The sequence below is a fragment of the Danio rerio genome, chromosome 25 (assembly GCF_052040795.2).
Source record: "Danio rerio strain M-AB ecotype USA chromosome 25, GRCz13ab, whole genome shotgun sequence".
In the NCBI taxonomy this organism is placed as follows: domain Eukaryota; kingdom Metazoa; phylum Chordata; class Actinopteri; order Cypriniformes; family Danionidae; genus Danio; species Danio rerio.
The window spans coordinates 5,812,501-5,833,930 of record NC_141045.1 but is presented as its reverse complement, the minus strand read 5'-3'; the positions used below and the strand labels follow the sequence as shown (position 1 = coordinate 5,833,930).

The following is a 21,430-nucleotide window of genomic DNA, read 5'->3' as shown; positions in this document are numbered from 1 at the left end:
CTGAATTATTGGGCGGGGTTTCTTTCTGAAATGAGGGGGCAGACAGAGCTTCTTTTTGGCTCATTCTGAATGATTGGGTGGGACTTCTTTCAGCAATGAGGGGGCGGAGGTTCTTTATGGCTTATTCTGACTTATTGGGCGGGGCGTCAATCTGAAATGAAGGGGCAGTTTCTTTTTGGCTTACTCTAAAGTATTGGGCGGGGTTTCTTTCTGAAATGAGGGGGCAGAGCATCTTTTTGGCTTATTCTTAATTATTGGGTGGGGCTTCTTTCTGAAATGAGGGGGCAAAGCTTCTTTTTGGCTTATTCTTAATTATTGGGTGGGGCTTCTTTCTGAAATGAGGGGACAAAGCTTCTTTTTGGCTTATTCTTAATTATTGGGTGGGGCTTCTTTCTGAAATGAGGGGGCAGAGCTTCTTTTTGGCTTATTTCTTAATTATTGGGTGGGGCTTCTTTCTGAAATGAGGGGGCAGAGCTTCTTTTTGGCTTATTTCTTAATTATTGGGTGGGGCTTCTTTCTGTAATGAGGGGCGGACCCTCTTTCTGGCTTATTTTGAATGATTGGGCAAGGCTTCTTTTTGGCTAAATCTGAATAAATTTACAGGGCTTTCTTCTGGCTAAATCTGAACAAATGGGCATAGCTTCTTGATAAGTGATATCCATAAAACTTGATGACACTATGTCTATGTTTAAAAATATGTCAACTTGATGCTCTATTAAATTGTAGAGCTTGTGCAAACAAATTCATATTATTACAATGCGATGATAAAGACTGCTGTTTTCACATTTGTCTTCACTTTTTTCATCATTGCAAGGAAAGAGCGCAGCACATACTCATATATTCATCTACATGTCACCCTCAGCAGTGTGAAAGGCGCATGGATATTCGTTAACAGAATACATTACAAAAGACCTTCCAGCTTTTCCAACATTTGTTCAGCATGAAAATGAACTTCTCTGAGAATTTCCCTTGCTGTTGAATCATATTCTGTATGTTTCGTGTGCACAAGTGCGAGCAATAGGGCTGCAGTTCACTTAATGTCCACCGGTGTCCCTTATAACTATTAATTCCTAATTCTACATTTAGTGCTTACTTCTGTAAATCAAACGGTTTTGTGGTAAATCATTAAACTTACTAACCTCTCTGAAGTCAGTTTGAAATTAGTTTTATGAGGTGAGCATATGCTACAGGGCAGCTGGCTGAGCTTTCGAACGTCATAAAATAATTTTCAGTTTGTTCATAAAACAATTTTCTCACCAAAGATGTGGAACTCTGCGTACTCAAACCAACAAACAAAGAGGAAGCCAGCTGCTGTTTGTCGTTGGTTTGCGTTGAAGGCTCCGGCTGTGGCTCTAATCTCTCTGCTGCTTCCTGCTGGCCGACGGGCTGAACTGCAGCACTGGGCTCATCCACCGGAGAGGCTGTTACTGCTGTTTCTTTTTGTGGAAGGTACCCATCTTTACCCCAAACTCTCTTTACACCCTCGAGGATTAGAGTGCTGGCACTGAAGCAATGCACAATGTTAAAATACAAAACAATTACACAATATATTTTACAAAAGAATGAGGTTTTAATGTTTTAAAAGATGCTTCACTAAGGCCAAATTCGATCACAAATGCATTAAAAATATTATAATAATAATGTTACAATTTATAACTACAATTTTCTACTTTAATATATTTGAAGGTATAATTTGTTCTTTTTGGATTTTTTCATGAGCATTAACCCTTGTGTATTGGTCAAGTTTACTACACATTCATTATGTTGGGGGCTGTTTTTGCCCCATTGACTTCCATTATAAGCATATTTGTTCGATTGCAAAGCCATTGCAAATGCTTTCTTGATTGTTGGTGGTGTTCCCAGTGGGAAGAAGTCAAATGTGTCACTTTTACTGTTGATCATCAGTTGGCACCATTAACTCTTTAGATAGGCCTGTACAAAATGGTGTCTGGCTTTTATATTGAGTTCTGTAGAGTTAAACAACAGATCATAGAGTGTGTGTGTGTGTGTGTGTGTGTGTGTGTGTGTGTGTGTGTGTGTGTGTGTGTGTGTGTGTGTGTGTGTGTATAAATACATTTACTATGTTTACTATGTTCTGAGAGCTGAGCTACTTATCTTGATTTTCACAAACATATCAAGGTAAGTGTGCAAGGTCCCACTCACACACACTATACTCCATATAAAATCCAGAAACTAAGCTTTTTTGCACTGTGACTGATGATCAACATTAAAACAATTAAAACTTTTACCTCTTACCTACAGGAAAAACCCCCAACAATAAAGAAAGCATGGTTATATGATGTCATGGCTTTGCAATAAAGAAAAATCTCATTATAATGCAAGTCAATGGAGCAAAAACTGCCACTACCATAAGGAAATAGTAGTTTCTTTACTCTGTATTGAGTGTATTGTTGAATTTTAGTAAATTTTCAAAGCATTTTCCCAAAATGTGTGTCAAAATAAGATTTGTCATTCGATTTGCTGAAACACAGAGAAAGTTGTGGCCAAATTAAGACTCAACATCACCCCAGAGTGGATGAAAACATCCCCAACATGATCCTTCAGAAATCATTGTAAATTGCTGGATAGATTAAGAAAGGTAAACAGAACAGCATTTATTTTAAATAAATTGTAACACTCTAAGTATCTGTCACTTTTGCTCAATTTTGCTAGTTGTACACAGATAAAATGACAGGCACTCACCCTGCTTTCTGAGAGAGCTCAGTGCTGTTGCCTGAAAGTCCTGAGCTGACGGACAGTAATGTAGGAGAGTGTCTGTCAGTGATGCTACACGATGACAAACTCACAGGCAGAGAAAAACTGTATGGCTCCAGATTCAGTGCTAAAAAATGCAGATATTGTCAGTCATCCAAGTTTAAATGACAACAGAATGCTTTATACATATACATACAGTTGAAGTCAGAATTATTAGCCCCGCTGCTTATTTTTTCCCACAATTTCTGTTTAACGTAGAGCAGTTTTTTCAACACATTTCTAAACATAATAGTTTTAATAATTCATCTCTAATAACTGATTTATTTTATCTTTTCCAATAATGACAGTAAATAATATTTGACTAGATATTCTTCAAGACACTTCTATACAGCTTAAAGTGACATTTAAAGGCTTAACTGGGTTAATTAGGGTAACTAGGCAGGTTAGGGGAATTAAGCAAGTTAGTGTATAACGATGGTTTTGTGGGAATATAAAATTATGTTATCTATATGTAACTGAAAAGTTGTTTTTAGGGTGTGACAGACCTAAAATTTCTTGGTTTTCTGAGCCCTGACAGTCTCCAAAGTAATGCAAACCGTCAGTTTCACAGCACGGCTGTGCCTGTTGTTTTCTCCAGTCGGTCAACTGATAGGGCGTTTTGTCTCCAGAACATCATTTGCACACTGTTTTAATGCTAAAATGTATCGTGAATGGTTATCAATATGCTGATGAGATCGAGCCTGGAAAGGCATGTTACCCTGCCGACAACAACACTTCATTTGCACGCTTTGTTTGACTGTCCCCAACATGATGGTCATCACCTACATGCATCAAATGTATTTAAACTGAGTGTCTGTTGTACCAATTGAGAGTTTCTTTCAATGACGCCACAGCCACACTGAGTTCTTCTTATTAAAAGGATTCTGCTTTGAAGATACTGAAAGTTCTCCCTGGTTTTTTGGGCTCGTCTTATAATTTCACAACAGTTTGGTGCCGTGAGCCAGACTAGAGAAATTCACAACAGTTTGTTCTGTAGACTATCGAAAAAGCTAAAAGAGGCTGATAATTTTGACCTTAAAATAGTTTCTTAAAAATTAAAAACTGCTTTTATTCTAGCTGAAATGAAACAAATAAGACTTTCGCCAGAAGAAAAAATATTACCAGACATACTGGGAAAATGTCCTTGCTCTGTAAAACATCATTCTTTTAAAATATTGTAGCGAGTCATATAGTACCACGTCGCCCTGGGCACAAATCCACACCAGCTGGATCTCTCATCAACCTCGGATCGCTCACAGCTGGACCTCATCAGCCAGGGAGAGATATAAGCCAGCCCCACACAGGAGGAAGTGAGCTTCATTACACATGACTCCCTGCGCTAACGCTTGTCTCTCTCTGTCTCTCCCACAGCCGAATCCAGCTCGTGACCGATCCAACACCATACTTCTCACCAGCCTTCACCATCTCCCCGGAGCACTTGAGCACGCACCCTTAAGAAGAGCACTCATTCACCCCATTATCACTTGTAAATAAAAGCACCCTCCGGGGCATTGTTTGTAACTTCATCTACGGTGTTTGTGTTTTCCCTCTGCCTCGCTACAAATATATTTAAAGATAAATAAAAAATTCAAAGGAGGGCAAATAATTCTGACTTTAACTATATATATATATATATATATATATATATATATATATATATATGAATGAAAACCCAAAAGATGGTTATTAACAGCTGTACCTCTCTGCTCACACAGCTCTTCTTGTCTCTGATGAGGAGGTTTATATGGTGCGGCTCCTGCAGCCAAAGCTTCAGAAACAAACCCATCCAGAAATGACAAAGAAGAGTCGACCTGTAAAAGATAAACACAGCCGAGCAATGCGTGGACATTCTGACGTGTTTTTTCTCAAAGTTTTCAATAAAGTCTCAAAAAAACACAAGTTCACTTTATATTAACATTTATAATAAATGATTGCTGTGAACATTATTTTAATCAAGTCTGTCTGTGCTTTAATTTAGCTTAATTGTTTAATAAACAATAGAGAAATGTATAACCTTACTTTAAATTATTATTGAATCATTGGTATTAATTAAAGGAGAATGATTTAACAATTTCAGGGATCTGACGCAATAATTTCATGTTCCACACTATGCTAGCATGAATTAGCATGTTGCTACATGACTTTCTGTGTTGCTAGTATGAATTAGTATACTGCTAGGGTGTTTATAACATGACTGATGTAAATTAACATGTTTTGGGAAGGCTCAGCATGCTGATAACACTTCTTTTAACATGTTTTTGGTCAAGACTACCTCCATGTCGTCCCAGGCGGCTCCGCGGGGCAAAACCCACTCATGTAGCTTTGAGTCCAGGCTGAGATGCCGCAGCTCGTGGGCCTGCTGACGGAGAATCGTGTCCTGAGAGGATGAAATACTCTCTGCCAGCTCCAGAATTAAGTCTGTCTGGCCATCTGAAATCTTGGTCAGAGCTGAGAGAATCCAGACCCGCGTCTCTGAGCTCACACTCTTCTGCTCCAGCAGCTTCATCAGGAGCCGAATCACCTCGCTCTGATCCACACACTCCTGAAGATGAGAATACTCACCAACAACCTGAAAACACATTGATTATTTTAGTCATTTGTTTTATGTCAGCACCCGTGGTGTAGTGGTAAGTGCGTCGACACATGCACACCGGTGCTGGCGGCGACCAGAGTTCGATTCTGCCTCGCAGTTCTATGCCGATCCTTCCCCTCTCTCTGCTGCCCATGCTTTCCTGTCAATAATCTCAAAACTGTGCTATTGAATAAAGGTGAAAACCCCGGAAAAATAATTATATAAAAAAACCATAATAATGTTTTATCATAATTTAACTGTAATTGCACCAATTTTGAAAGCTGTCGGCAGAACCTCAATCAGCATTTTTTATTTGTTTCTAATAAATAAATGAAACCCTGTTGTATGTGTGTATGTGTGTGTGTGTGTGTGTGTGTGTGTGCGTGTGTGTGTGTGTATAACAGGGGTCCAAAAACTTTTTCATATGAAGGGCCAAAAAACTAATATCATTATGAACCATGGGTCGAAGGTAAATAAACTACACAAAGTACATTTGTAATATGTAAATACATCTGTAATATGTAAATATAATTGTAATATGTAAATATATTGGCAATATGTAAATACATTTGTAATATGTAAATATATTTGTAATATGTAAATACATAGTTAATATGTAAATACATTTGTAATTTGTAAATACATTTGTAATATGTAAATATATTTGTAATATGTAAATACATAAATAATATGTAAATATATTTGTAATATGCAAAAACATTTGTAATTTGTAAATATATTTGTAATTTGTAAATACATTTGTAATATGTAAATATATTTGTAATATGTAAATACATTATTGATATGTAAATATATTTGTAACATGTAAAAATATTTGTAATATGTAAATACATTATTAATATGTAAATATATTTGTAACATGTAAAAACATTTGTAATATGTAAATATATTTGTAATATGTAAATATATTTGTAACATGTAAATACAATTGTAATATGTACATATATTTGTATTATGTAAATATATTTGTAAATTGTAAATACATTGGTAATATGTAAATATATTTGTAATATGTAAATACATTATTAATATGTAAATACATTTGTAATATGTAAATACATTTGTAATAAGTAAATATATTTGTAATATGTAAATACATTATAAATATGTAAATAAATTTGTAATAAGTAAATATATTTGTAATATGTAAATATATTTGTAATTTGTAAATACATTCGTAATATGTAAATACATTTAAAATATGTAAATATATTTGTAATATGTAAATATATTTGTAATTTGTAATTACATTTGTAATATGTAAATACATTATTAATATGTAAATACATTTTAATATGTAAATATATTTGTAATATGTAAATACATTTGTAATATGTAAATATATTTGTAATATGTAAATACATTTGTAATATGTAAATACAGTATTAATATGTAAATACATTTTAATATGTAAATACATTTGTAATTTGTAAATACATTTGTAATATGTAAATACATTATTAATATGTAAATACATTTTAATATGTAAATACATTTGTAATTTGTAAAAACATTTGTAATATGTAAATACATAATTAATATGTAAATACATTTTAATATGTAAATACATTTGTAATATGTAAATATATTTGTAATATGTAAATACATTTGTAATATGTAAATACATTTAAAATATGTAAATGCATTTTAATATGTAAATATATTTGTAATATGTAAATATACTGAGATATAATATACTATATTACATTAAAGTTGCCATGTATAGTTTACTAGTTTATTTTTTAAAATTTCAAAATAAATATAAAACATTCCTTTAAATCATATAAGCTAATGCAGTGTAACTTTTTAAATTATAACTTATTGCAAAAACACATAAACAATCACATTTATACCACAGTGGAGTTCAACACTGAATACACTAGTCAAGCAGAATCTGCCTTGGACTGGATTTGCTTACAAAAATTTCTGGATTGTCAGGTGACAGTATGTACATTTAAAAAAATCAGATTAATTTATGCCATTTAATTTAAATATTTCATTTCAGTTAACTTTTAGCAATAAAACAAACAAAGGGATACATTGAATTTGAATTGACAATCTTAAAAACCATCCCCATTATTCCTCCTCTCTTCTCAGAGGGATGGCAGGCCAAATCAAAGGTTACCATGGGCCAACTTTAGCCCACAGGCACTACTTTGGACATACACTGATATTAAACAGCATACACACCCAGCTCATGACCTGAATGAAGCGTTGCGGCAGATGAGAAGCGTCTCCGTTCAATAATGTCAGATACGAGTCGACAGCGTACAGCCGTAGCTGATCATCCTCCTCTTTAGACTCTGATCCTGTAACAAAGCAAAACATCACGAAATTAAAAAAAACAACACACAAAAAACATCTCCCACACCAACTATTAATCTCGTTTACCCTCCGCCAGCAGTCGCAGAAAATTATTGGAGATGTCCTGCTGCAGCAAATCTCCGCCGATAGAAAAAACATCATTCATGGTCTGAATAAACCAGGAGTTGTCTGGAGCAAACGTAAGGGTTTTGATAGAAAAACTCACGTGCAACAATAGGATGTAGTTATATATGCAAATGACATGTATGACATACAAGTTAATATTTAGATTTAACATATATAAAATATATGCAACATATATTTGAAAACATATGGGACCCCATCACGACAACCTCAAAAAAGTATGCAACTCTGAGTGTCTCACACAGGTGAGTGGGCTTGACAAACCACCTGTAGAAAACACAACCACCTGTAGAAAACACAATCTTACACTATACCAGACATTTGCACCAGCTTTTTACCATACCCTTTCTTACAATCACTCTATATCTACATAAAAAAAAAACATGGGCTACACACAGTGGGCTTGACAAACCACCTGTAGAAACACTCTTCTCTCTATATGCGTATAATATATTTGGATATTAAATTTTATTATTTGTCAGAAAAAAAAATGTAACAGCCTTTGTTTGCAATATCTGAAATCCATGCTGAATATATGATAGATTTTATACAGTTGAAGTCAGAATTATTAGCCCTCATCAAAAATTTTTCTTCTTTTTTTAATATTTCCCAAATGATGTTTAACAGGTTCAGGACATTTTCACAGTATGTCTGATAATATTTTTTCTTCTTCAAAAAGTCTTATTTGTTTTATTTCGGCAAGAATGAAAGCAGTTTTGAATTTTTTAAACATCATTTTAGGGACAATATTATTAGCCCCTTTAAGCTATATTTTTTCTCGATAATCTACAGAGCAAATCACTGTTATACAATAACTTGCCAAATTACCCTAACCTGCCTAGTTAACTTGAGTAACCTAGTTAAGCCTTTAAATGTCACTTTAAGCTGTATAGAAGTGTCTTGAAAAATATCCAGTAAAATATTATTTACTGTCATCATGGCAAAGATAAAATAAACCAGTTATTAGAGATGAGGTATTAAAACTATTATGTTCAGAAATGTGTTGAAAAAAATCTGCTCTCCGTTAAGCAGAAATTGGGGGAAAAATAAACAAGCGGTCTAATAATTCAGGGGGGCTAATAATTTTGACTTTAACTGTAAATGTGAAATCCAAATATGAGGTTTAAACATGGGTTTATGGGTACTTTCCATAATCACTGGTTAAATAAGAAGGATATTTTTCAGCGAGCTCTGCCACTTTTCCGGCTAGATGGATGATGGTGTGTTCGTCGCTGCAGCTGCGCAGAAAATCCAGCATCTTCTCAACAATCACACTCACATTCTGAGCGTTCGTGATCCTGAACAGCAATTCAAGAGTCTGGGAGAGAAAAAAGGAGGAAGAGATTAACAAAATGCATTTAATGGTTTGGGAATTAGCTGTATTGAAAATCAACACGTCAGATTTTTATTAGAGCATCACACTGGTTTTAAAGTTCTCTGGGAATTCTGTGTTCATATTGTTGTTCATTCATTCATTTTCTTTTCGGCTTAGTCCCTTTATTAATCAGGGGTCGCCACAGCGGAATGAACCACCAACTTATCCAGCACATGTTTTACACAGAGAATGCTCTTCGGGCTGCAACCCATCTCTGGGAAACATCCACACACTCATTCACAATCATGCACTACGGACAATTTAGCCTACCCAATTTCCCCTGGACCACATGTCTTTGGATTGTGTAGGAAACGGGAGCACCCGGAGGAAACCCACGCGAATACAAGGAGAACATGCTGTGGAAATATAAATTTCTATCATCTAATTCCAAATGAACAATAATATACGTATAACTGCAAAGATGTATTCTTTGGTTTTTAATTATATCATTTCATTGACATGCCAGCTAGGAGGGACATTTAACCTTTGCCTTGCTGACTACAGGCTAAGCCACAGTGATGCAATTATCGGTTTCACAGCATGGCTGTATCTATTGTCTTCCCTGTCTCCAGAACATCATTTGCACATTGTTGTAATGATGTACCTATATATTGATGAGATCAGTCCTGGAGAAGGCATGGCACCCAGACTTCATTTGCATGCTTTGTTTGACTGTCCCCACCATGACTGACCCCACCTACATGCTGTAACACGTATAAAATGTATAGTGTTTGCTGTGGAGTTGAGAGTTTGCTTTCGATGACGCCAAAGCCACGCTGAGTTCTTTTTATTAAAAAGGATTCTGCTTTGAAGACAACTGAAAGATTCTCCCTGGTTTTTGGGGCTCTTGGAAGTTTACAACAATGCAAACTCCACACAGAAACGCCAACTGACCAAGCCAAGGCTCGAACCAGCGACCTTCTTGCTGTGATGCGATAGCACTACCTACTGTGCCGCCCACACAGGTTTTAATTATGCATAAAAATTATGACGTAAAAAGTCTTATTGTAATAGTATATTAAATATTGAAAAGTCTAAACTGTTGTGAACATAGAAAATCTAATATAGAAAATGAAACATTATTACATAAAGTATAATATTATAATAATAATTATCATTTTATAGCATAAATATATTATTATAATACAAAAATATGAGTATAATATTACTATAATTATATTTATATTATTATTATTATTTTACTTATTATTTTTTTTATATAATTGTTTATATAACAATATATTTCTGTATTATGATATAAATTAATTGTTTTATTATCAATAATATAAAAGGTACTTTGAGAGAAAAGGGCCATATTTATACAATTTATGACAACGATTATGCAAAACATCATAATCTCACCATCATAATTATCATACTTCATCAATCATACTTAGTATCATCAACACCCCATTCACACGGGGTGCCAGCCTCAACGCTTCCCATTCACTTTGAATGGGTGACGTCAGGCGTTGCCGAACTGCATTGAGGATCCTTCGGCGATACTTCAGAGGCGTTGCTCGCTGCAAAAGTTGGGAGCTGCTCAACATTTCAAGCGCTGACAGAAGAGTCAGCCAATCAGATCGCTTTATGCAAATACACCACCGTGGCCTATTGCTGACTAGTTTCATTGGCTAACACTGCTATGACGATCGCGTCAGCAACAACTTCAGACACGCCCTCTGTCAAGTGTTGACGATGAAGCCCTGTGTGAATGGGGTGTCAGTATGTCATAAAAGTCTTCCAAAATCCAAAACTATGTCAAAACATCGTCAAACATTATGACATAAGTCTAAATTAACACACAGGTTTTAATTATGCACAGAAATTCATAAAAATTATTATTTATTTATTTACATATTTATTTATTTACATATTTATTTATATAATTATTGTTTTTGAATTTTAAAGTGGTCTGTTTGTTACCTCTCTTTTAATAGTGAAATCTGAGTGGTCCAAACACTCAATAATGGTCATCTGATGCTGTAAGGCCAGTTTGGCATCATGCTGGACAACATACGTCAAGGCTTTCAAACCTGAAGAAACACCAATATATAAGAGCGGATCATTCAAATGCAGCTCGACACAATGGTCAAGATCAAACACAGGAGCTTACCGAGATACTTAAGGTTAATCTTTGGAGACAGAACAAAATTCCCGATGCATCTCGCTGCTTTCTCCAGAAGCTCTGCTTTAGGGTGGATGGTGTAGACGGCCTTCACACACTCAAACAGGATTGCTGAAATCAACATTATGTGTTATTATTGCAACTCATTATCTTCATAAATAGCTCCACTATTGCAAAATCTGATTTTACCGTAGGTGATGTTGTGGTTCATTTCCGCTCTGCGCAGAGACTCGTCCAGAACTTCATACATCAGCTCACTGGTGCTGAAAACAACATTGGTATTACAGAAAATACAGGTTTAATGAAATTTAAAGGCCACTGCTGTTCCATTTACACTTATTTATCGCAGTTTTTAAGCACAATTATGATATTCTGAAGTAGATATTAAAAATTTAAGGGGTAAATGTCCACTGCTGTGATTGGCTAGTCATTTTGCATATTAAAGTTCCTGTGAAATTAAAATAAAGTTGTTTTTTTTTAGATGCAACAATCAGTATGAGCTAGTGTGCTCCAGAACAGTGACAAAATTTGCGTTTAGAAGATAAAAGCCTGATATAAATATCCAAAGCTTGCAGTTTTTCACCTTCCGCTGAACAGATCAACAATTTTTTTTGACGTTACCTCATACTAGGGCTGGGCATTATGGCAAAAATGCAATCTCGAGTCGGCGCCAGTGGTGTAGTGGTTAGTGCGTCGACACATGCACTCCAGTGCTCACAATGACCCGTGTTCGATTCCCACCTTGCGGTTCTATGCCGATCCTTTCCCTAATCTCTGCTGTCCATGCTTTCCTGTCAATAATCTCTACTGTCCTATCCATTAAAGGTGAAAACCCCGAATAAATAATTTAAAAAATGCAATCTTAATAATTATTTTATTTTAAATTATTTTCCATAATGAATGACCTATATATTTCAATATAGGTTGTTAATGCTTCCATATTTAAATGGCATAACATATTTTCAGCCGATAAATTTTTAGTGGCCGAAAATTCGGTCTATCTCTAATATCAACACACTTTTAGATTCCCATTGTTGCACATTTCTGCTGTGCGATTGTCTCTTAGATCAATGAAGAGTCAAAATTTCCAGAGCTTATCATTGTTATTGACATATTTTATCGCGATTCAATATAAAATCATTTATCAGCCCAGCCCTACCTCATACTTCAGTTTCTCGTCAAATCTTGACCAATCAAATGCTCTCTAAAGACGCTTTTCATTTGATGTGCTTGAGCTCAACCACTCTTACTGGCAGAGCTGCGAGAAAAACAAAACATGATTGGCTGTTTTTTTTAAAGGGGAGGGGCTACTCTATGCATTGGCCCCTCTTTATTATAAATATTCATAAATTCATACATTTTTATTGCGATTCGATATGATATCCTTTATCAGCCCAGCCCTACTTAATCAGTATTTTATCAAATCTTGACCAATCAAATGCTCTCTAGACATGCTCCGCCCCCTTCAAAATGCACACATTTGTTTTCTCCCTGGCAGAGCTGTGATAAAAACAAAGCGCTATTGGCGAGGAGCTACTCTATTCCCCACCCCTTCTCTTTGTGTTTCCATTGAGATTACTTAAAATTTCAAATAAAATGCACATTTTAAAGCACTTCACAGGCTTTTTAACAGAAATATGCAGGCATTTAAGCATAAGTAGGTGTCAATCTTTTATGGAGGCGGAGCTTATAGACTATTACATCAAAGAGCAGCACATTTAAAAAGCTTCTGTTTTTGCACACTGCCTTTAATATATGTTATTTGTAGAGAAATGACAAAGGTTTGAGATTTGAAATTTAGAGAGTGTTTTTATAATACTATAAGCTCTTTTGTGTCAAATGATCAATGGAATTTTGCTGTCGAAGTTCATGACCCCTTTAACAGTAGAACTACCGAGGCAGCCTTTTTGACAGTTTACAATTTAATAACTTTATTAAAATGAAACCCAAATAACTATAGTGCCCTGACTTTTCCTAAATGCGTGTATATTTCAGTCTAACACTGTTATTTTATTAAAATGACAAAATAAATGCTAAGTGTTTATAACTTAAATGGCCATAATGAAATTAGGCAAGTCAAAAAATATATATATTGCTTAAGGGGGCTTTTAATATTGACCTTAAAATGGTAAAAAAAAAAAAATTAAAACAAAAAAAAATTAAACTGCTTTTATTCTAGACGAAATAAAACAAATAAGACTTTCTCCAGAAGAAAAAATATTATAGGAAATACTGTGAAAATTTCCCTGCTCTGTTAAACATCATTTGGGAAAAATTTGAAAAAGAAAAAACTCACTGGAGGGCTAATAATTTAGTCTTTAGCTGCATAAACGGAGCTAGCCTGTGATTAGCGTGTACCTTTGGTCATCCCGGCCGAGCAGCGAGAGGATGCGGAGCAGCTGGATCTGAAGCCAAGGCGCAGGAACGCTGTGATAGTTAAAATCCAGCGGGAGTTTCCCACCAACAACCTGCTTCAGGATGGTGACAAAACTGCCCGTCAGGTCCTTATAGGCGTCCGGACTCTCCTGATACAGAAACAAACACATGACTGACATCTGCGGTTTATAGACAACAGGACAAAATGTGAGGTTTAAATTTGGATAAATAAAGTAAATATAAAAACCTTGACAAAGGTCTCTCTTAAAGAAACACTCCACTTTCTTTTGGAAATAGGGCAATTTTTACAAGTCCCCTAGAGGTAAATAGTTGAGTTTTATCATTTTTTTTATCTATTTCGTCAATCTTCGGGTCTGAAAGGAGCACTTTAAGCTTAGCTTAGCATAGACCATTGAATAGGATTAGACCAGTAGTATGTCGCTCAAAAAATTTAAAGAAGAGTTTTAATAAATTTCTTGTTTAAAGCTTTACTCTTCTGTAGTGAAATCATGAGCTGCTTTTCCACTATCGTGCCAAACCGTTCTAAGAACACTTCGGTACGGTTACGGTTGTTTCTCCACTGAGCCTGGAACGGCGCGGCACGATTACAAACCGTTCTCGGCCCGGAATTCTCGGCACGGTTAGACAACCGTGCTGAACTGTGCTGACAGATTCTGTGTGTTGACGTCACGACTCGGTTGCTAAGCTACCACAGCTGGCTCAGCAGAAGCGCACTAGTCATCAGACATCCTCAATAAACTACAGTAGATTTAATATAAAATAATGATCCAAGTCTAAACGATACAGTTTGAAAAGGGTTTTAAAACCATAGAGCAGTCTCTGGCAGAGAAGTGAACAACTCATCACATTATTTTATTCATTAAAGTTATTATTTTATTGTCTTGAATACAGACCTACTTCGCCTGCCCGAATGTGAGTTTATTGCACGCAGCGCTGTATTCCACAGCACAAAACTCGCTCTGATCCGGGAGAGACATGCCAGCGACTTGCGCTGCTGACTTTCTTTTCCAGCTGCGCATCGAATAAAGCGAATAAAGTCACGCTTAGCATCGTAGATGTCCAAATTCCACTACAACATCACTATATCCATGGAACACGAACTTGCAGACTCTTTTAACAACGAGGAAATAATTGCACTTTTTAATTCAAAGCCAGGACAGCTTGTTAATACCGGCGAGACCACCTGAAGGACGTCGTGTTGTAATGTCGGCCGTCCAAATGACTTTGCTTGACAGCTTTACGGAGCGGCACTGTAACTGTCCAAGGTAACGTTACTGTTGAATGATTTATATTATAGCATATGCACTAAAAAAAACAAGTCAAAACAATGAATGAATTAAATAAATATGGATTCTTAAATGTCAGTATTGCTTTTACTCAAAAAATATCAATACGTTTTGACAAATGTTTTATAAAAAAAAGAGCAATTTTCATCATTTCAGCTAAAGGCAATTATATGATTCAGTTGAACATAAGTTATATGACATTTATGAGGCATGTAACATGTTTCTATGTTTTTGTTTTTTTGTTCTTAGTGATCTTTAATATAGATACGCAAATATTTTCTAAAACGTCTAGCAATAATTCGCCTACAGCTTGTTAGTTAATTATGAACAAAAAATAATAATAAAAATAAAATGATCAAAATAAAAAGATAATAGAGCAGCATTTTGCTAAATATAATAGTGCTTTATATGCTTTAAATCCTGCTATATATGTGTTGTTTCATATTCGTTTTTTTTTTTATTTCACTTGCTGCATTCGTTATTTAATGTTTGAATAGTAAAACAAATAACAGCCATTGCTTAATTGGTTTCATTTTACCATCAAAATGTAGTATATTTTATATCATTATCAACTTTTGATATAAAAACGCAGTGTAATTTAATTAATTGTTAAAAATGAAATAATTTATGTGTTGTGTTTTTATTAGTGAAAGTGCCCGCTCACCTTTGACAAGGCCTGTCCAAAATGATATTTCTGCCACTATAATGCAAATGCACTATTATTGTTGTCTTATCATTGTTTATTTTTCTGTTATGTTCAGAGATTTTAAATATTATTTATTTCCCCTCCAATTATTTTCAATCATCACGTTACATTTTGGTAATTTTCCCTCCAAATAAATTTAGCCAGAGCTGCGCAACATATAAATAAATAAGGGTGCACATGTACCGATATTTAGCAACCCTATTTGATAGAGCGGCATAACAGTGTTTAGTCACATGGTTGCTTTTGCTTTTATGAAAAAAAAAAAAAGTTTCGGCTCTTATTTAACTTTAATTGAACAAAGGGAGCCGTTTACATGCGTTACCAAGGCAACTACTGATGCATTTTGTGTAATGTTTTAAAGAGCTTTGTCGCAGCACGACAGTGGAAAATGAAACCGTATCCGTGCTGTCTGGCCCGGTTTGGCACGGAATGGAACAGTTCTGTTTAAAGAACGCTTCAGCACGATAGTGGAAAAGCGGCTATGTACTTTGTCTGAATGACAGATTATAAGTTTCTATTTTCCAGGCCGATTAGGAACTATAACTATATCTGCTGTAATAATCAAGGAACTTTGCTGCCGTACCATGACTGCAGCATTCGCAATGATATTATGCAGCACTGTTCCCGGGACTATTTTCAAGCCATATTTAACAAACCAACCTGTATGAGTTGTAGGTAAATATGTAAGGATGACGTCATCACTCCAGGATCTTTGTCGCACAGAGCCTTCCGGAACTTGGCATGAATGTGCTGCACTTGATTAGGAGCGATGAGATAAAACTTATATAAGGCCAGGACAGCTTTCCTCCTAATGATCTCCCTGACGCAGAAGAGGCAAAGATATGAGTTAAATATGTATGCATGAAGATATATATATACACACACAAACAACATATATATTGTGTGTGTGTGTGTGTGTGTGTGTGTGTGTGTGTGTGTGTGTGTGTGTGTGTGTGTATATATATATGTGGGTGGTGGGCCATTATCGACCTTAATGTGAGACTCTTTCCGTGCGATAAAAAAAATATTGCCGTTAATCTATTCTCAAAGTTGGGTTGGGAGCTGGGTCTATTCTACGCAAGCTATGGTGACTTTCACGTTGATAGTTTAGCTTGGATGTATACCTGGCTGAATTACACTGTAGGGGGAGAGAGCGAGTCTTCGAACCTGTGTATTCCTACTGTAAAATTACCACATCAAACATCACATGCTAACATGGATGCAGTTCACTAGAGTGAATCTGATTTATATTAGCTCCACATCTAACTATCAGGCATCTGTAGAGTTTATGCGTTCGAGTAAAAGATATAGGCCTACAAATAAAATGGATCGGGTGGATGCCATCTCCCTCGCTATCAGAGTCAGGGTGAGCCTTGTCCCCCAGGAGTCAAGCGCACTCGAAGCCAGCGCGAATCCTATTGGTCGTTAGCACGTGGCGCAATAACGCATTTGCGAGATTTTTTTTAATCTTCGAGTGGAGCCGATTTCCTCACGTGTGCTGGGAAACCTTGGTGAATGAGGAAGTTCGGTTAGGTGTTGTAAAACCCCCACAATGCTCAAAAACAAGTATGTGTGTGTGCGGTCCTTTACTGACAGCTGCGTGTGTTTGGATCTTGTTGTAAAATGTGGCGAAAAGTTCTACATGACTGTAATCGTTTGATCGCAGTGTTTACTTCAATAGTGCCACTAATATCTGCATACTCCACATGTCTTAATTTAATTTCTGTTTAGTTCAGTAATGACTTTAGTCGGGTTAAGGTCATCAAAAATCGTTGTTTGGAGTTTATGTAGGCCTACAGTTCAAAATTCATGTTTAACTGAGTAAACAGTTAGTAATCACAAGCACATCTTAATGAACATCATTTATTTTCACCAATTCTCATAGCAGAACAGTTTCTCAAGCAGTTTGAGGTGCATTTTGGAAACAGGAGATGTGCCCCTGGTCTAATGCGCCACCTGGCTTGAGAAACCCGTTCTTAAAGACTTACATTTAGTCATTATTTGGGAAGCACACTTATTTTGAATGCCTTCAGCAAAATTCAAATGAGCCATTTTAATCTAGATTATTTCTGAAATTTATCTAGATTTTAAAAAAAAATGCCCATTTATTATATATATATATATATATATATAATTTAAGATATAAATATCTGTTATCTGATATAAATGTCGGTGACTTTGCATTATGCCTAAATGTTTATAATAGATATATGAGATATTTAAAAATGTTAATTAATTTAATAAATAAATGTAATCTAAAAATTTCAATTACTAAAACTATAAACAAAAATAAATAAATATATAAATATATGATAAGAAAGAAAAACTATAGATTTTTTAACAATATAGCAGTAATTATAAATCAAAAAAAGTGCCAAACATTAAGTGAAGTTTATCCATAAACTAATTTCAAGAGGATCACGTGATTATGATTGAACACGGCTGGTTCTGCATTAGCATGTATGATCCACCAATCAGGCCAGTCCTAACCCACTATCAAGAGCCAGGGTTTTCCACTACAGTCATCTTTGATTTGAAGAATCCCCCCTTCCACCCCTACCTCTTCACCTTTGACTTCATAGGGCGGCACGGTGGCCCAGTGGTTAGCACTGTTGCCTCACAGCAAGAACGTCACCGGTTCTAGTCCTTTAACAGGCCGGCGGTCGTTTTTGTGCGTAGTTTGCATGTTCTTCCCGTGCTCGCGTGGGTTTTCCCCGTGTCCTCCGGTTTCCTCCCACATTCCAAAAACATGCACTACAAGTGAATTGATCAATCTAAATTTAGCACTAGGGAGGAGTTGTCGAGATCTACCTGAGCTCAAAGCTCCCCGCTCGCCCTACAAATGAGAGGGAGCCCAGGGCTCAAGGACCTTTTGAGCTCAGGGCTCTCTCCCGGGACAGCATGCCAAACTTGCTTGTGAACTCTTGTGTGAACTCTAGAATAAACATTGATATATACTACTAAATAAAATATTATTAATACACAACACAACTTGCTTATATAATTTATAAAATTTCTAACAATAAACTTTATGCCACACATTTTATTTTTTGCCATGAAATATTTCTATAAACTGACAGAAGCCCCTTAAAAAAATAAAATAAAAAAAAAGTCTTGTTTATGTGTGTTCAGCCCATTTTCAGGTGTTATAGAATAATGAATGTGGATTGGAGGAGTGCATGTGTGTTTTACTTGGGGTGTGAAAGCTTGTCCTCCACCAGAGGAAGGACAGCAGGAATCATGTCTTTGGGAAACACCTGAGCTACAACAGTCAAGGCCATGCAGGCTTCAATCAGGTTGGTGCTCTGAAGATCCTGCGCACACACACACACATCAGACGCTCATTTACAATAGTACGTCCAGTTAAACATGGTAAAACCCAAGCTCACTTTACCTTTAATACTGTGTTGACTAGCAGCAGCAGCAGCTCATGGCCTTCACTGAGGAAAAGAGACACTGCCAGATACCCTGAACATGGAGAGGCGTGCCACAATTAGGTTTTAAATAAACACTAAGGGCTCAAAATAAGGTTTTATTTACATGAAGATCTTCATGAGATTCGGTGTCTATGGCAATAAGCTAAACAAGTAATTTTATAATTTTTTTATGTAACTTTAGCTGTCATAGTGGATAAGTTGGCGGTTCATTACGCTGTGGTGACCCCTGAGTGGCAAAGCGACTAAGCTGAAAAAAAATTAACGAATAAATGATTTATGTAATTTTATATTTATGTAATAAACATTTTATATAATGATAATAATAATAATAATTTACAATTGTATAAAGATCTGATATGACACATTTAAACTGTAACATTGTGTTATTGATTTATAATATTCTCTAAACATAATTCCATAATAAATTATTATATGTGAAATTACACAATAATCAACTTCTAAAATAATTTAATAATGTTTTATCAAATTAAAATTATTGTGACACAAAACAAAATAATTCTTGCTAAGAAACATAAAATGTATTAATTTATATGTATATATATATATATATATATATATATATATATATATATATATATATATATATATATATATATATATATATATATATATATATTAGGATAAATAAATATAAATTTAAAAATATATCATTATAATATTTATATTTAATATTTTTTCTTTAATATAACATATTTTACATTTTCATATATATACATATATTTATATATATATATATATATATACATATATATATATATATATATATATACATATATATATATATATATATATATATACATATATATATATATATATATATATATATATATATATATATATATATATATATATATATATATTTATGAGCAATATCACACCAATAGCAGTGCGATATGGCTGGATATCGGCAGTGGTGGGAGGCGTGCGTTGGCACGGGGCCACAGGCTGAGTGCCTGAGTGCCCCACCCAGTGCCGATATCCAGCCATATCGCACTGCTATTGGTGTGATATTGCTCATAAATATATATATATATATATATATATATATATATATATATATATATATATATATATATATATATATATATATATATATATATATATATATCATGGATATACAGATATACACAGTGTGATATTGCGTTTATACAACAGTTTGACGGCATAATTGTGTATATAAAAACAAAATCAAACATGGAGAGCCTCAAAAATCCTTTTGTATGAGGAACTACTTTCTTCCGCGTTGGATTCAAATCAAAAGCTTACAATTAAACAGCTGAGCAAGCATCTTTTATACTTTAGATCTGTAGTGTCTGCTTTTTGCTGCCTGTATGTGGGCGGAGTAATACACAAAGGGTAAAGAGGCTGTACGAGTGCTGATATTACTGAAATATATCATAGCTATCAGCCAATCAGATTCAAGAACCAGACAGAACTGTTGTGTGTGTATATATATATATAAATATATATAAAATTAATATAACTATATTAGTATAAATAAATATAAATTAAAAAATATATCATTATAATATTTATATTTAATTTTTCTCTTTAATATAACATATTTTACATTTTCATTGTCCTATACTGTCTATTGTTATTGTGCATACATCACTCAGATATATTTTATTATGCATCAGATATTAAATAATAATCAAACAACAACACCATTAAGACATTATAATGGAGAAAATAGTATAATAAATGTAAATATAAAACAATAAGAGTGTATTTAACAACACATTTAAGTACTTGTTATAATAAAACCATAAAATGCTGAAAATAATTGTAATAAAATAGGATTGTTTATTTTCAAGATCACATATCTCTAATATATAATGTGTATTATTAAATAATCAATTTGTTATAATAATATATTCTAATTATACATCAATTATAATGATCAAATACAATATTATTAAGCAAAATTATAATAAAATTGCAAAGTATTTACCGTCTTAAAAAGCTATTTATAGATTAATGTTTATAAATATTGATTAATTTCTTATTTTGAGATTTTTTAACAGAAATTGTGGAATCTCGTGGGGTGTCTATGAACGCACCGACTCTCTTCTCCATGACGCCGCCCTGCTGGGCCAGTTTGATGGCATGGATGTAGCTGAAGGAGGCGTCGTAGCCCAGCATCTCACAGTACATGGACCTCACCATGATCTCTCTCATCTGCTTCTGGAAGATCACACACACACACAAACTGACATCAAACAACCCGCTTAGTAACTGTCGTCACGGTAACGGCTCTATCGCTCACCATGCTGGTGCTGGGA

At 34.7% G+C, this 21,430-nt stretch overlaps 1 protein-coding gene across 2 annotated transcripts in view; it reads right to left on the bottom strand.

The window, feature by feature from the left end:
• Nucleotides 1–21,430, bottom strand: part of ap4e1 (adaptor related protein complex 4 subunit epsilon 1) — a 30,786-nt gene that overhangs the window by 6,855 nt on the left and 2,501 nt on the right. For both annotated transcript variants that reach the window (XM_087311394.1, XM_087311393.1), the window contains exons 2-17: nucleotides 21,415–21,430; nucleotides 21,209–21,332; nucleotides 19,082–19,155; nucleotides 18,880–19,001; nucleotides 16,348–16,507; nucleotides 13,657–13,823; nucleotides 11,488–11,561; nucleotides 11,287–11,409; nucleotides 11,097–11,206; nucleotides 8,974–9,113; nucleotides 7,739–7,851; nucleotides 7,538–7,656; nucleotides 5,027–5,323; nucleotides 4,454–4,565; nucleotides 2,704–2,842; nucleotides 1,258–1,504 (exon numbers count right to left, since the gene is read on the bottom strand). The exon at nucleotides 21,415–21,430 is cut by the window's right edge and continues 56 nt beyond it. In XM_087311394.1, the coding sequence (XP_087167520.1) occupies nucleotides 1,258–1,504; nucleotides 2,704–2,842; nucleotides 4,454–4,565; nucleotides 5,027–5,323; nucleotides 7,538–7,656; nucleotides 7,739–7,851; nucleotides 8,974–9,113; nucleotides 11,097–11,206; nucleotides 11,287–11,409; nucleotides 11,488–11,561; nucleotides 13,657–13,823; nucleotides 16,348–16,507; nucleotides 18,880–19,001; nucleotides 19,082–19,155; nucleotides 21,209–21,332; nucleotides 21,415–21,430 (2,137 nt within the window). The remainder of the gene's footprint in view (nucleotides 1–1,257; nucleotides 1,505–2,703; nucleotides 2,843–4,453; nucleotides 4,566–5,026; nucleotides 5,324–7,537; nucleotides 7,657–7,738; nucleotides 7,852–8,973; nucleotides 9,114–11,096; nucleotides 11,207–11,286; nucleotides 11,410–11,487; nucleotides 11,562–13,656; nucleotides 13,824–16,347; nucleotides 16,508–18,879; nucleotides 19,002–19,081; nucleotides 19,156–21,208; nucleotides 21,333–21,414) is intronic.